This window comes from Apium graveolens, chromosome 1 (genome assembly GCF_009905375.1).
Source record: "Apium graveolens cultivar Ventura chromosome 1, ASM990537v1, whole genome shotgun sequence".
In the NCBI taxonomy this organism is placed as follows: domain Eukaryota; kingdom Viridiplantae; phylum Streptophyta; class Magnoliopsida; order Apiales; family Apiaceae; genus Apium; species Apium graveolens.
Window position 1 is genome coordinate 195,787,787 of NC_133647.1, and position 12,827 is coordinate 195,800,613.

The window sequence follows — 12,827 nt, forward strand, 5'->3', positions numbered from 1 at the left end:
ATTTTAAGATATAAGTTACTTATTTAAAATTTTCCCAAACGGGCACTATATAACCTGCCAAGGGAGTTATAGTTACTTTTTTTAATAATTCAATTTTACGTAAAAAACAACAAATTATCAATCTTATATCTAAAATAATTTTCAAAACAAAACATAAATCGCTACTTTTATAAAATTACATTTTTAAGCTATTCTATCATTTTTTGGTAAAAAAAAATAGATTTTGCAATTTGATACAAACAGACGCAACCTCGAACACAATCAATTAAAAAAATTCAGAGGGGTGTACTCATTTAAAATTTTAAAGGATTGATAATAATTCATGGATTTTAAAAGATTTTCGTTGATTTTAATTGTTCATGGATTTTGACGGAGTTGATAAAAAAAATCTTGCAGAGTCTAGCATTTTGTGAAATTTTCAGAAATTCTTCAAAATCTCATGTATTTTAAATAGATTTCAAAAAAATTAATAATGAACTAGTAAATCCATCAAAATCCACAAGGTTTTCAAATAAAATAAATCCACAGACTTTTGAATACCATCATATTTTGATGGACTTTTAAAAATCTAAATTGAATATCGCTACATTTTAGTAGACTTTTTAAAATCTAAATCGAATACACTCAGATTTTTAAAGACTTTTTCTCATCATTATTGAATATCACCATATTTTAAAAGATTTTTTTTAATCCTAATTGAATATCTCTTAATTTCAAGAATCTAAAAAAATTCTTCAAAATTTTAATTGAATACACCTCTCTCAGTTAATTTTCAAAAAACATAAACATATTACATCTTCCGTTATTTGCTATGGTATTTTTGCAAATATTTTTTAAAACATGGTAATGTCAAAAAACGAACTTTAAAAAAAAAGAAAAATTTGGTAATTTTCTTTAAAAAAACAGGAAACTAATTAATTCTCGGATGTCTCGAGTTTAGTATTAGTACATATCCGCTCGAGCTGTTCTTAGATGTACATGAACTCCCCAAACATCCTTATATAAACGCATACAATACATACACACAGACTTATATATACATATAATTAATTAATTTACATTATATAAAGCTTTAATTTGCATTATACATATAATTTTATATCAGCTTCTGCTAAGCTACTTCTGCTTCAATCCAAATCTCTCTTCTTTGGTTCAGGTTAGTGGTCTAATTCGATCTGTTTTTTGTTGAATTGTGTTGAATTTATTGTATGTTTTGTGGGGTTTTAGTTTTAGTTTTAATTGTGATTTTTTGTTGGTTTTTTGTGTTTTTGTAGTGTGATTGAGTGGTTTGATTGGATTGTTGTGATTTTTGTGATATGGGTTTTGTTTGGAATTGAATTTGATGAAAAGGGTTTTTTTGTTTTTGTGTTTGATTTTAGAAGTGAGTTTTTGTGTTTTTTGAATTAATGTGATTGGTTGAATTGTGGGTAGTTTGATTGGTAAATTTGGGATTAGTGTTTGTTGGTGTTTGTGATTGTGATTGTTGGTGATGAATGATGATTAATTAGTTAGTATTGTTTGATGTGTTTGTTATGAACTTTGAATTTGTTGTTTTCGAGAATTGGGAAATTGTGTAGAGATTAAAAAGGTAGTTTTTTAAAGATATGTGTTTGATGGGGATTGAGATAATGTTGTTTGGTTTGTTGAATTTATGTGTTTGTTATGGAAATTCGGTTTATTGGATTTATTTTTGATGTGTTGATGTTGTGTTTTGTAGGAGTGGTTATTCTGGGGGCGTTTGAGTGGCAATGGCTGGGACTGCAAGTGAAGAATCCGGAGGTGGAAGCTCGGTCCAGGAATTATCGAGTGGGCAGCAGCGGTGCCAATCAAGTGAAGCATTGGCTGAGTGGAGGTCTTCTGAGCAAGTGGAAAATGGACTAACTTCGACTTCACCTCCTTATTGGGACACTGATGATAATGATGACTATGGTACGTCAAATTTGTCTACTTTAGCAATACTTAGTTCGTGATCTTTTCTTTCTTTTATGTTATAGGTTTTTGACTGCACTCTGGAATCTGGGCACTGATTCTGGTGAATCATTAGTTTCTATAAAGTATGAGCATCGTATAATTCCATTAGGCACTAAAGCCAGCCAATAAAATATTTCTATATTTGTATTATGTTGTTTTATTTAAGATAATGGCTGTGAATATACTATATATTTGAGAAGCTTGCATGTTTTAATTTATATGTTTTAGGGCAATATTATTATGATCATAGGAAATAAGTTCCATTGGTCGAATAGCCCCTAGAAAGTACTTTACTTTCTATGCTTAGGTTAACAGATACTGACAAGATAGAACTGGTCCGTGTACGTAAACGTTTGCAAATATATACTTTATTGCCTAATGTTGTGGAACCTCGAAAATTCTGCAAATATAGATGCCAACAAGATTGGATTAATTATTTCACATTAAAGTATGCATTCTTATGCTTACATATTTGAATGCCATATGTTGCACTGAATCATAAGAATCTTGCATAACACGTGTACTTGATGTTAGAAGAAACTCTTAAACAGTTGTCTCTTTTTATCTACAAATGTTTTAGTAGATAGAATCATTATTCCAATATTTCCTGCATCACATACTGAATACCAGTTTAGTACTTCCTGCTTTTATGCAGAAATTTTTCCTTTTTTGAGTGAATTCGACTTTCCAGTAAGTTCTTTACTGTTATTTTGCCAAATGAAGTTTTATTTATGGGCCACTAAATCCAAGCATATCCTCCAGGACCATATAAGCCAGATGTTATTCGGTTTCTCAATTTTCTCGAAACTCTTAAAACTGTACAAGCTTTCTTTTGTGTGTTCAAAGCAAATTGATAACAAATTTCACTTCTAAATTTGTTTTTGTTACCGTCGTACTTTGTTAGCAGTCCTTTAATTAAACTTTCATCTGTATATGGATGAACAAGTATCTTGCAATAGCAACATCGCCCCTATATGTTTTAAACTTTTATAAAATATATTCTAGACTTTTAAAGCAAAATAATTTTTCTTAAACTTATGGGTTTTCCTTTTCTTCATATTCTATAGATTTTAGAATCTCTCATAGTCATTTAATTAGTTGTTACTGTGAATATAGCTCCCTTTTTAATATAAATATATTATTGTTTTGAAAAACTAATAATTTAAGTTAGACTATTTGTATTACTAATAATTTAAGTTAGACTATTTGTATTATTATTCAATGATGGACTAATTGAACTTCGGTTCCAATCTTTTCAATATATGTAACTTTGTGTTCCTTTTTGGATTGGAAAGACCATTTAGGTTTTACATAAATTTAATGATACTGAAATCCTAATCGGCTAAATATCAACCCTAGATAGATTTTTCTATGATGGTCTGCAGGTCATCTTTACACAAGATAGTTTGTTTAAAGCATGATATACGATTAATCTTATACAGACAGCTTAAATTGACCTTTAAGCACAACTTGAAAGCACATTCCTTAAATTAGTATGATTGCCTTTGTTATTGCTATATTCTGGTCCAAATTCTGTAATATATTTGTCATGGTCAGTTATGAGTTCCTTTACTGCATGGCGTCAGTTATGAGTTCCTTTACTGCATTGCAGGCCAAAAACCTTCTGAATTATATGGGAGGTATACATGGAAGATAGATAAGTTTTCTCAAATCAACAAGAGGGAGCTTCGTAGCAATGCATTTGAGGTTGGCGGCTACAAATGGTAGGCTTTGTCATAGCAAATTATATTTATAGAAATATTACCTACTCTTATAGTCTTATAACAAGATCTTGTATATTGGTTATCTTCACATTGTTTACAATACATAAAACAAATTCTATTGTGCATTGGTGTAGATGTTTTGAAGGAATACACATATAGAATATAGGTTAACTCTCTTACTGGACTGTATGAAATGAGGTTTCTAACTGAATGTAGTGAAGAAGAGATGAGTAATTTTGAGGGAAATTAGAAGACCTCCGGAAATATTAGGTAGGACTTACGTAGAGAGAGAGAGAGTGAGAGAGAGAGATTATGGCCCTCTATAATACTTTATGTTATTGAATAACAATAAATCTTTTGCTCTTTTCTGACTCTGGTGGTATATGTTACACGACTCATGCAGCATGCTGAAGATTTTATTTTTGTTACAATTGATGTCAACTTCAGATAATAGAAGTTATTTGGAATGCTTTAGGACATTGGTGTAGTAAATCTTGTTGAAAAAATAATTTAATCGCTATTTGTTTTGGCAGGTACATCTTGATTTACCCCCAAGGCTGTGATGTCTGCAATCATCTCTCTTTGTTTCTTTGTGTTGCCAATCATGACAAGCTTCTTCCAGGTAAAATGACAGGATAGAGTGTCCTTGTAGTTGCTTTGATATTGTTTTTATGCCTTACATACTAATTATGGTCTCTAACTTTATTAAAACAGGATGGAGCCATTTTGCGCAGTTTACAATTGCAGTTGTGAATAAAGATCCAAAGAAATCTAAGTATTCGGGTAGTTCGTGCTTGTCTAGATATTCTTCAGTGGTAACCAGATTTACTTCTTCTTTTTTTCATATTAACTGCTTACACTTTGTTACTATTTTCAGATACATTACATCGGTTTTGGAAGAAGGAGCATGATTGGGGATGGAAAAAATTTATGGAGCTGTCAAAAGTTTTGGATGGGTTTGTCGATGCCGACACTCTCATTATTAAGGCGCAGGTCCAAGTAATTAGGTCTGATACTTATCATCCCTACATGTCTTTATGACCTGTATGCTGGCTTGTTGCATTGCAGATGCATTATATAAATATTCTATCAAATATTACATCTATTGCATGCTTCAGCATTTTGAAATTTGAACTTCATCCAATATTAGTTCTGCCAAAAGATTTTCTCTTTGCCTTGCAAAGTAATATATCTTTCAACTTAACTATATCCTACATTTTTTTGTTATTATTAAAAGTCTTCTCTATTCTTCTCTTACATTTTGGTCCCCTGTTCTATTACAAACTTGTTAAATAGTAGTAACTAACCTCTAATTTATGCTTAACCATATTTATGCTACTGAGCTCAGGACAGAAATAGTAGTTATATTTAATTATGTATATGAATGAGGTGATGTTTTTCGCAATAGTATCAAACTGAAACCAAAATGTGAAATAAATTAATGTACTAATTGTTTATATCATTTTTAAGCACACTTTGTTGAGGCATATCACCTGTTAATATCTAACCTCAGTTAAACTTGTAATAGTAATTATATTTTAGGTTGAATGCGACCATATTTTTTAGTTTACCATTTCTTTTTCTCATTGATTTATGTGATAAAACTCGGTTGAAATCAATATGTGTCTCCACTGAATTTTCCTTTTAAGTCTCTTTATTATGGAGTGTATGCTGATGGTTTTTTCATTTGCCCACATTGAGTATTATGTATTCCTTGGTATAAGCAAGCAATAGGCATTGTTCATGATTTTGTGGGTTCAAAATGCGTGGTGATAATTTTTGTTAAAAACTAAAAAATGTCAGTTATCGATAATAAGTAGGTATAATATTCCTTTTATTGAAATTTGGGAATAAATTCTTTTGTAAACAAATGCATGGCAGGGATTAATAACTAACGACAGGCCTTTTTGTCCTTAAATATTTTTTACTTTTATTTGTCTATGTACTACTTTTTTGGTATTTTTGAGTTTAATTTACTCAGAAGACCAGATCTATGATGTTACTAATTCACGTGCCTAAACAAAGCAGCATTATAAATGAAGAAGCAGAAAGAGATGGAACCAGTTGATTAAGTTTACGAGTTTTTAATCCTTTATATTATCCTCTGTTGTTATTTTTCTTTTTTTCCTTTTATTCTTTACATCACGAACCAGTCTTGGATATATGACAAATAGTACTCTATTTCCTGATTGATTTTAAAAGTATAAAATCCGATTGATTTACCTAGACAAAACTATTCTTGTGATATTTGATGTTGACTGAATCTATTTGTTTATAGGGAAAGAGCAGATCGTCCCTTTCGGTGCCTTGATCGCCAATATAGGAGAGAACTTGTTCGCGTATATCTGACAAATGTAGAGCAAATTTGCCGCCATTTTGTGGATGAGAGAAGATGCAAACTTATAAGATTAATAGAGGATAAAGCTCGATGGTCAAGGTAAACAATGTCAATTCTTACGTCTTGTTGACCATGCACTTGGTATGAAATACACATCGGTACTTTGCTGTTGATTTTTTTTGTATAAGAAGCAGATAGTAAAAACATTTTTTTGGATGGAACTTGGAGGACAACATAAACATGACAACCACACTCTTATGCGGAATTCAGACCATAAACCATTTCACTGTAAATTTATTTTAGATTTAAAACAATACAACCACCATAGTAAAATCTTGTGGAGTTTTATTATGAAGGATGTGTCCTATCGCTTTATGGCACAACATAGATGCAAAAGGTTTGAACAAAATGGGATATATTAATCTGCAGGCTGCTGCTATATAAAGGGATTATCGTAATGTTTCTTGTTTTTAAAACTGTCAGTATGACCTGCCTATGTAATGCAACACATCCTCTGTTCTAGAATTACGCTGTAAAAATGAATAGATGACATAACTAAATGTCTAAAACTCAACTATTTGCATTATACTCCTTTCAGAGTACACGTCTTCATCTTTTGCATACTAATATCAATTCTTTCAGCTTCTGTGCTTTTTGGCTTGGACTTGATCCAAATGCTAGGCGTCGCATGTCTGGAGAGAAAAAAGAATCAGTTCTCAAAGTAGTTGTGAAACATTTCTTTATAGAAAAGGAAGTCACATCTACTTTAGTCATGGATTCCTTGCACAGTGGGCTGAAAGCCCTCCAAGGTCAAACTAAGAGCAAGAAAGCTGAGGGAGAATATCTAGATATTGAAGAACAACCATTTCAAATTGTTCGCGTGGAGAAAGACACATTTATTTTGGTGGACGATGTCTTGCTGCTACTTACGAGGGCTGCTGTTGAACCATTGCCACCGAAAGATGAGAAAGGTCCCCAGAACCGCACGAAGGTATGATATCCAACTAAATTTTAGATATTTTCTTTTACATTAAAATTTTGCCGTTTCCAGTAATTATACAAGTGATTCTGATATATGGCCTGTTTTCTTGTAAGATTATCTAATTGATTGATATTCTTCATATAAAAAATAGAACAATCACAATTTCATTACATATTATATTCCAATATATAAGATGAAGGCCGTGCCTGGCAACATGATGTTCAAAAATCTAATTGACGGGTTCAAACCTTGGTACAGCGTCTATAAAAAATAAGGGTAAAGATGCATACATCGGGACCTTTCCCAGAGCCTGCTTATGTTCCGTATTCCCGTGCACTTTCTACAACTTATTTTTTATCCCTATACATAATGCTGAACTAAACATAAGGTGGTTGTACTTGGGGGGTTTAGGTGCCATGATAAATTGATAATAACACTTCGGTCAACCTAGAGCTTCTGAATAATGAATACCGTAAAACTGTTGACACCTACTTACTATCAGTCCCGTCGACATCTCCCGTAAAGGTTACCTATTTGTTAGTGTTATTCTAATTTTTTTGTACTTCTCCCTTCTTTTTTGCAATGCCATATATATATATATTCCTCTATTTTGATTTATTTTTTCTCTTCTTATGAAAACCATTACCAGTTTTTAAGCGATTCCAATTTAAGAACAAGAAGTGTGACCCCCCCCCTTCTAATTTTTTTTACTCTTATGTCGTAGGATGGTGGTTATGGGGAAGACTTCTCCAAAGATTCCATTGAGCGTGATGAAAGGCGTCTTACTGAACTTGGTCGTTGGACAATTGAAATATTTGTCCTAGCACATATTTTCAGGTACTTGTAAATTTTTAATGAGTCATTGCTTATAAATTTATCATCTTGCGTTTAAGTTTTCTGCCAAGAGTGTCAATTTCCTTTTTCCAATTTCAAATTTTCTTGCACAGCTATCCACTGCTCCCAAGGAAGAAAGGGTTTTTGCTTTGAGAATTGTAAATTTTGTTGGCTTGTTAAAATAGTTCATAGTGAACAGCTGGGAAATATTGTCCCAATAAAGTAGTTGATGGTATGGTGCATTTGTTTTGCTACTTTCAAGATAAGTTATACAAAACTAGCCAAATTGCTTTTATGACCGCTATAAGTTTGGATTATCCTGAATATCATCACAATGAAATTTAAATATCAATGGGATACTCCAAGCTTCTACATGTGTCCAAGCTTCTACATATGTGGGATGTGAACCTACACACAGAGACACTGCGCACCATCCAAATGTTGCTTCTAATTGCTAAATTATCATTTCATCATCCAAAGAAACTGACTTACTATCATTTGACTAAATCATCATCATTCAATATAATCGTGTCATTCTGATCCGTTTTTTATTTTTTTATTCTTTTTGATGTTTGATTAGTAACACCGAGTTGTTGCCTTCATGTTTCGGTTTCATAAATCTCTCTATTGTTGCAACAGTAAGATTGAAGTTGCGTACCAGGAGGCTGTTGCTTTGAAGAGACAAGAGGAGCTCATTCGTGAAGAGGAGGCAGCCTGGTTAGCTGAAAGTCAGCAGAAAATGAGACGCGGTACAGCTGATAAGGAAAAAAAATCGAAAAAAAAGCAGGTTAGACAGTACTTGCATGGTCAAATAAAGTAGATTTTCATATATAAGATATTTTTTTCTTAATATACAAGTAGATTAAGGTAATACAGTTTATGTATAAGGTATAGCTGCCTTTGCTAAATGCTACATATGTTGTGTTTGTGTTATGGTCATGTGTTCCCCTCTTACTGCTGTGCAATTTGGTATTATTTCAGTCTGCCTTTTGGAATAGCCAAGATCTAGGAGAAAACGTTAAACACCTACTTTCATAATAGGCATGTTTGTACTCTGTATCACTAGTAATATTGGCGTGTTTGTCTCTCTAATTACATGGTTTCATCTAACTAATTTTTTTTGTTCTCGGTTGTATAGCAATAGCTTTTTAAGACATCATGATGCACGATTCCAACAGAAAGCAGGAACTGACTACACTTCTGTGTTGATGTTTCCTCGTCTTCTGTGAATAATATCTGCCTTGGCCATTACGTCACGTATAATTTTCATGTTTTTTTTTTAATTTTAAACACTCATGAAAGTAACGTTGTAGGTTATAAGATATAACTGATAAACCATTATCTTCAATTTGAATTAAAGTTGTGATCTTTGAGATCTGAATACGCTTGATAATGTAAATTTCATTGTTATGTTTTCCCACATTCTCCTGCCTTGGTACTGATCTACGTTGATGGACAGGACATGGTGATTATATGCACAATCCGATTCCTGTACTTCACTTTCATATTTTTCTGAGATACTTCATGTGCTATAAATGGAAAAGAGTGCATCTCATCTATTTCTTTTCTTTTTGATTGCAAACAGGGAAAGCAAAAGAAAAATAGTCGCAAGGTCAAGGACAAAGGAAGATATGAAAAGCCTGATACTGTCCTAGGGGACAATCTAGAAAGTATAACAAATGACTTATTAGTTGTGGATGCAGAACCTGTTAGCAAACCCCATCGATTTGAAGATGTTTCTGATGTGTCAGATTCAATAGATTGTTCTCTTGAATTACCGCAGGCCAATTCTGAACATAGAGAATCTAGCCCCGTCAATTGGGATACTGACACCTCAGAACTTAATCCTATCACAGTAGCCAATAGCAGTGGGATCAGTGGTATTTCATCTGTTCAAATTGAAGAAAGAAAATGTCCAGTAATAGATGATAGTTCATCCACTAGCTCAACAGACTTACTCCCATCAGTAATAGCTAATGGGCCTAGTAATGGAAGCTCACTTGTAAAACAAAAAAAACAAAAATCATTGTCTAGGTAGTAATTTTCTCTCTATTGTTGTGTCAATTGTAGCTACAGCTTCACTTAAACTGTTGTCTTTAATATTTTCAGAGGAAAAAATCAGAGGGTTAAAGCTGTTAGAGCAAATGGACAAGTAAATGACACTAATATCCAGCTATCAGATGTTTCTTCTGACGTGGGGCAGGTAATTGATTCAGCAGGAATTTGCAAAGTAGCTGAACCAGAGAAGGCTGTCTCAAATTTATTACAGCATCGGACTGTGCAGGTGGCAAAGAAGGTGAGATAATACATCATACATCCCTTTTGAGCTTAAAATTTTAATCTATGTCCCAGTAATAAATGCTGTCTTTTACACACCATTGTAAGATGCTGTAAATTTTGATATCAGAACTGGAATGAGTTCTGGTTGGCTCATTTCTAAATAATTGTATCATAGCATTGAATTTTTTGGTCGAAGTACCCATATCACTTAGATATAAAGTCATATGACCCAAATATGCTATAAACGTTTTCTTGTAGTTTCGAACAAGTTCTTAGGGCTGAGCCAGATGTCAAAGAACACAACATTCCTGCATGAAAATTATCACGTACCATTTTAGTCTAGTTGATACCGCTCTTTTCTTGGTTACAAGAGGTTGAGGCTTTAAGCCTCACTGGAGTCATGGGTGTATGATAATAAACTTTAATCCAGTAATCAAGGACATATAAAAATTGTGAGGTTTATGGCTGTAGTACTCCCCAAGTAGAGAGGTAGCAGGCAACTTGTATATATTAATTTGATATTGAAGCTGCCAAGTTTATCATTTGTATTAAATATATAATTATATGCTTTTCAAAATTGTCATTACTTGTTTATAATCAGTCGCAGACTTGTTTTACTTTAAATTTCCATTATTTTCGTATTTATCAAAATATGTGATCCTTTTACCTTACCTGACAGGAGGAAGTTGTGGTTATGGATAGAAAATCGACTGTTATAGAGGAGGTTGGTATGGAAAAACCTATAAAACTGAAGACGACATCAACCCAATCCTCCTCTAGACGTCCACTGAAGAATCTGTCATCGGCTGTTGATTCGAAATTACAGTCGAAGACTGCTTCTGCCATTGACACTGTGTTGATGAGTAAACAATCTTCTCTTAGAGATCAAAAGACTGATAAAATGGCCATTCCAGCAATTCCATCTCAACGTGCAATGCCAAAGGTTACTGAGAATCCAATCTCTCAGCAAGTTCCTTTCTCATCTGACAGGTCAAAATTTGAGAAACCGTCAGGCACAACTGAAAAGCACATAGCCCAGCGGGTTCCAGTAAAAAGTGAGAAGCCCACAGCAACCCAACCAGCCATTTTAAGGCCTTTAAGTGCACCCTTAATTCCAGCGACCGAGGTATGCACACCTGTTGTTCCTATGGTCCAAACAGCACAGTCCCTGTCCCGTTCAGTGAGTGCAGCAGGCCGATTGAACCGTGATCAATCACCTGCAACCACTAGTCATGTACCTCAGTCGTATCGCAATGCTATGATGGGAAGCCAATATACTGCAAGTTCAACAGGTAGCACTCTCACCCATTCGTCAAATTCAGAAAAAAATTCGGTGCACACTTACTTGCATCCTGCTATGATATCTACACCAATCAGATCAGACCTTCAATTCGGAATGGTAAGTCATGATATACTGCAAAATGTGCCTCACTGGATGGAGAGCCATAGAATGGACAGCAGCAGAAGTGATTGCAGTCATCCAATACAGAATGTGCCTCGATGGATGGAAAACCATCAACAGGATACTAGAAGCGTAAATAGCGATTGTTCTGTGCACAATGACTTTCAAAACTTTGATATGGCCAGGTCCGTACAATGTAGATCTCAAGATCAGCTTCCTTTCGGAATTCCCGCTGTTACATCAAGGCGCCCGATTCCTGGTGCATCTTGTGATGATTTTCCACATCTAGACATCATTAACAACTTGCTTGATGACGAAAATGGGATTTTCATGCCTGCAACCACAAGTTCAGGCTTTCAGACTTTAAGCAACGGGCCTCATCATCTGAACCAGCAGGGGTACACTTTCCCTGGTGATATTGGCCTTTCTGGTGATTTTGGGTCTTCCAGCTCCTCCATATTTGAGCAAACTCAGAGTTACCATGATGACGAATATTATCATAGTTACAACTTTGCTTCTGATCATTTTGACTCAAATTGGATTCACCAAGCTAATCTACAACCATATCAGAATGGAACCGATGGTTTGATACCAAACCAGTGGCAGGCTGGCAATCCTGATCTATCTTATCCAAGCATGAGAAGTTCAGGGAATGGCAATTTCTCGTATCATATTCCAGAGTATTCTAACTTGGTATGTGGTGCTAATGGTTATAATGTATTCCGGCCCTCTAGGGGACATTGATAAACTTAACTGTATTAGAGCTCGTCATAACGAAGTAGACTTATAACTCCGGTTTAATGAATATAAATAATGTAATTCGGAGGAAAAAGTGTTGGTTTAGATTTGGAGCTGGGGCTGCGACCTCTTTACATGGAACCATTATGTAAAGGATGATTTTGATTTTCTTTCTTTTGCTAGCAAATATACAAATGGATACTTTAGGTTATTTTGGTTTTTGTTTTTCTTTGATGCTCTTGGCAAAAATTAGTTCCGATCACTAGGGCTAATGGAGAAGACGAGGTCTTTTTAACTGTGGGAATGTGATATCATTAGCCTCGTAGTAGTTTGCATCGTTTAAAAAGGGAAATGTTATTTCCAGAGCTCTTTTTTGTTTCCGGAGCAAAAAAATTGCGAAAATACCAAATTACCCTTATATTCATATTTTCAGGGCTTTAATTGTAAATGCAGGAAGGGAAGTTTTGTCATTTCAAACTAATGTTGCTCTGAAAATTAAAAAACAACTTTGGAAATAACTTTTTCCTTTAAAAACTGTTTAGAAATAATTTGGTGCCA

The 12,827-nt window shown here is 33.8% G+C and overlaps 1 protein-coding gene across 2 annotated transcripts; it reads left to right on the forward strand.

Moving 5' to 3' along the window:
- Positions 1 to 957: 957 nt before the first annotated feature.
- Positions 958 to 12,480, forward strand: LOC141676129 (TNF receptor-associated factor homolog 1a-like). 2 transcript variants are annotated; one of them, XM_074482092.1, is made up of 13 exons: positions 958 to 1,156; positions 1,718 to 1,929; positions 3,584 to 3,695; positions 4,229 to 4,317; positions 4,410 to 4,481; positions 4,573 to 4,702; positions 5,974 to 6,132; positions 6,676 to 7,024; positions 7,740 to 7,852; positions 8,489 to 8,636; positions 9,435 to 9,883; positions 9,959 to 10,145; positions 10,809 to 12,480. In XM_074482092.1, exons 2-13 carry the CDS (start codon positions 1,749 to 1,751, stop codon positions 12,273 to 12,275), a joined length of 3,456 nt encoding a protein of 1,151 aa, XP_074338193.1. In that variant the 5' UTR covers positions 958 to 1,156; positions 1,718 to 1,748; the 3' UTR covers positions 12,276 to 12,480. The 2 variants fall into 2 exon arrangements, with proteins under 2 accessions (XP_074338193.1, XP_074338194.1); XM_074482093.1 differs by having other exon boundaries at positions 4,410 to 4,478.
- The last annotated feature ends 347 nt before the right edge of the window (positions 12,481 to 12,827 follow it).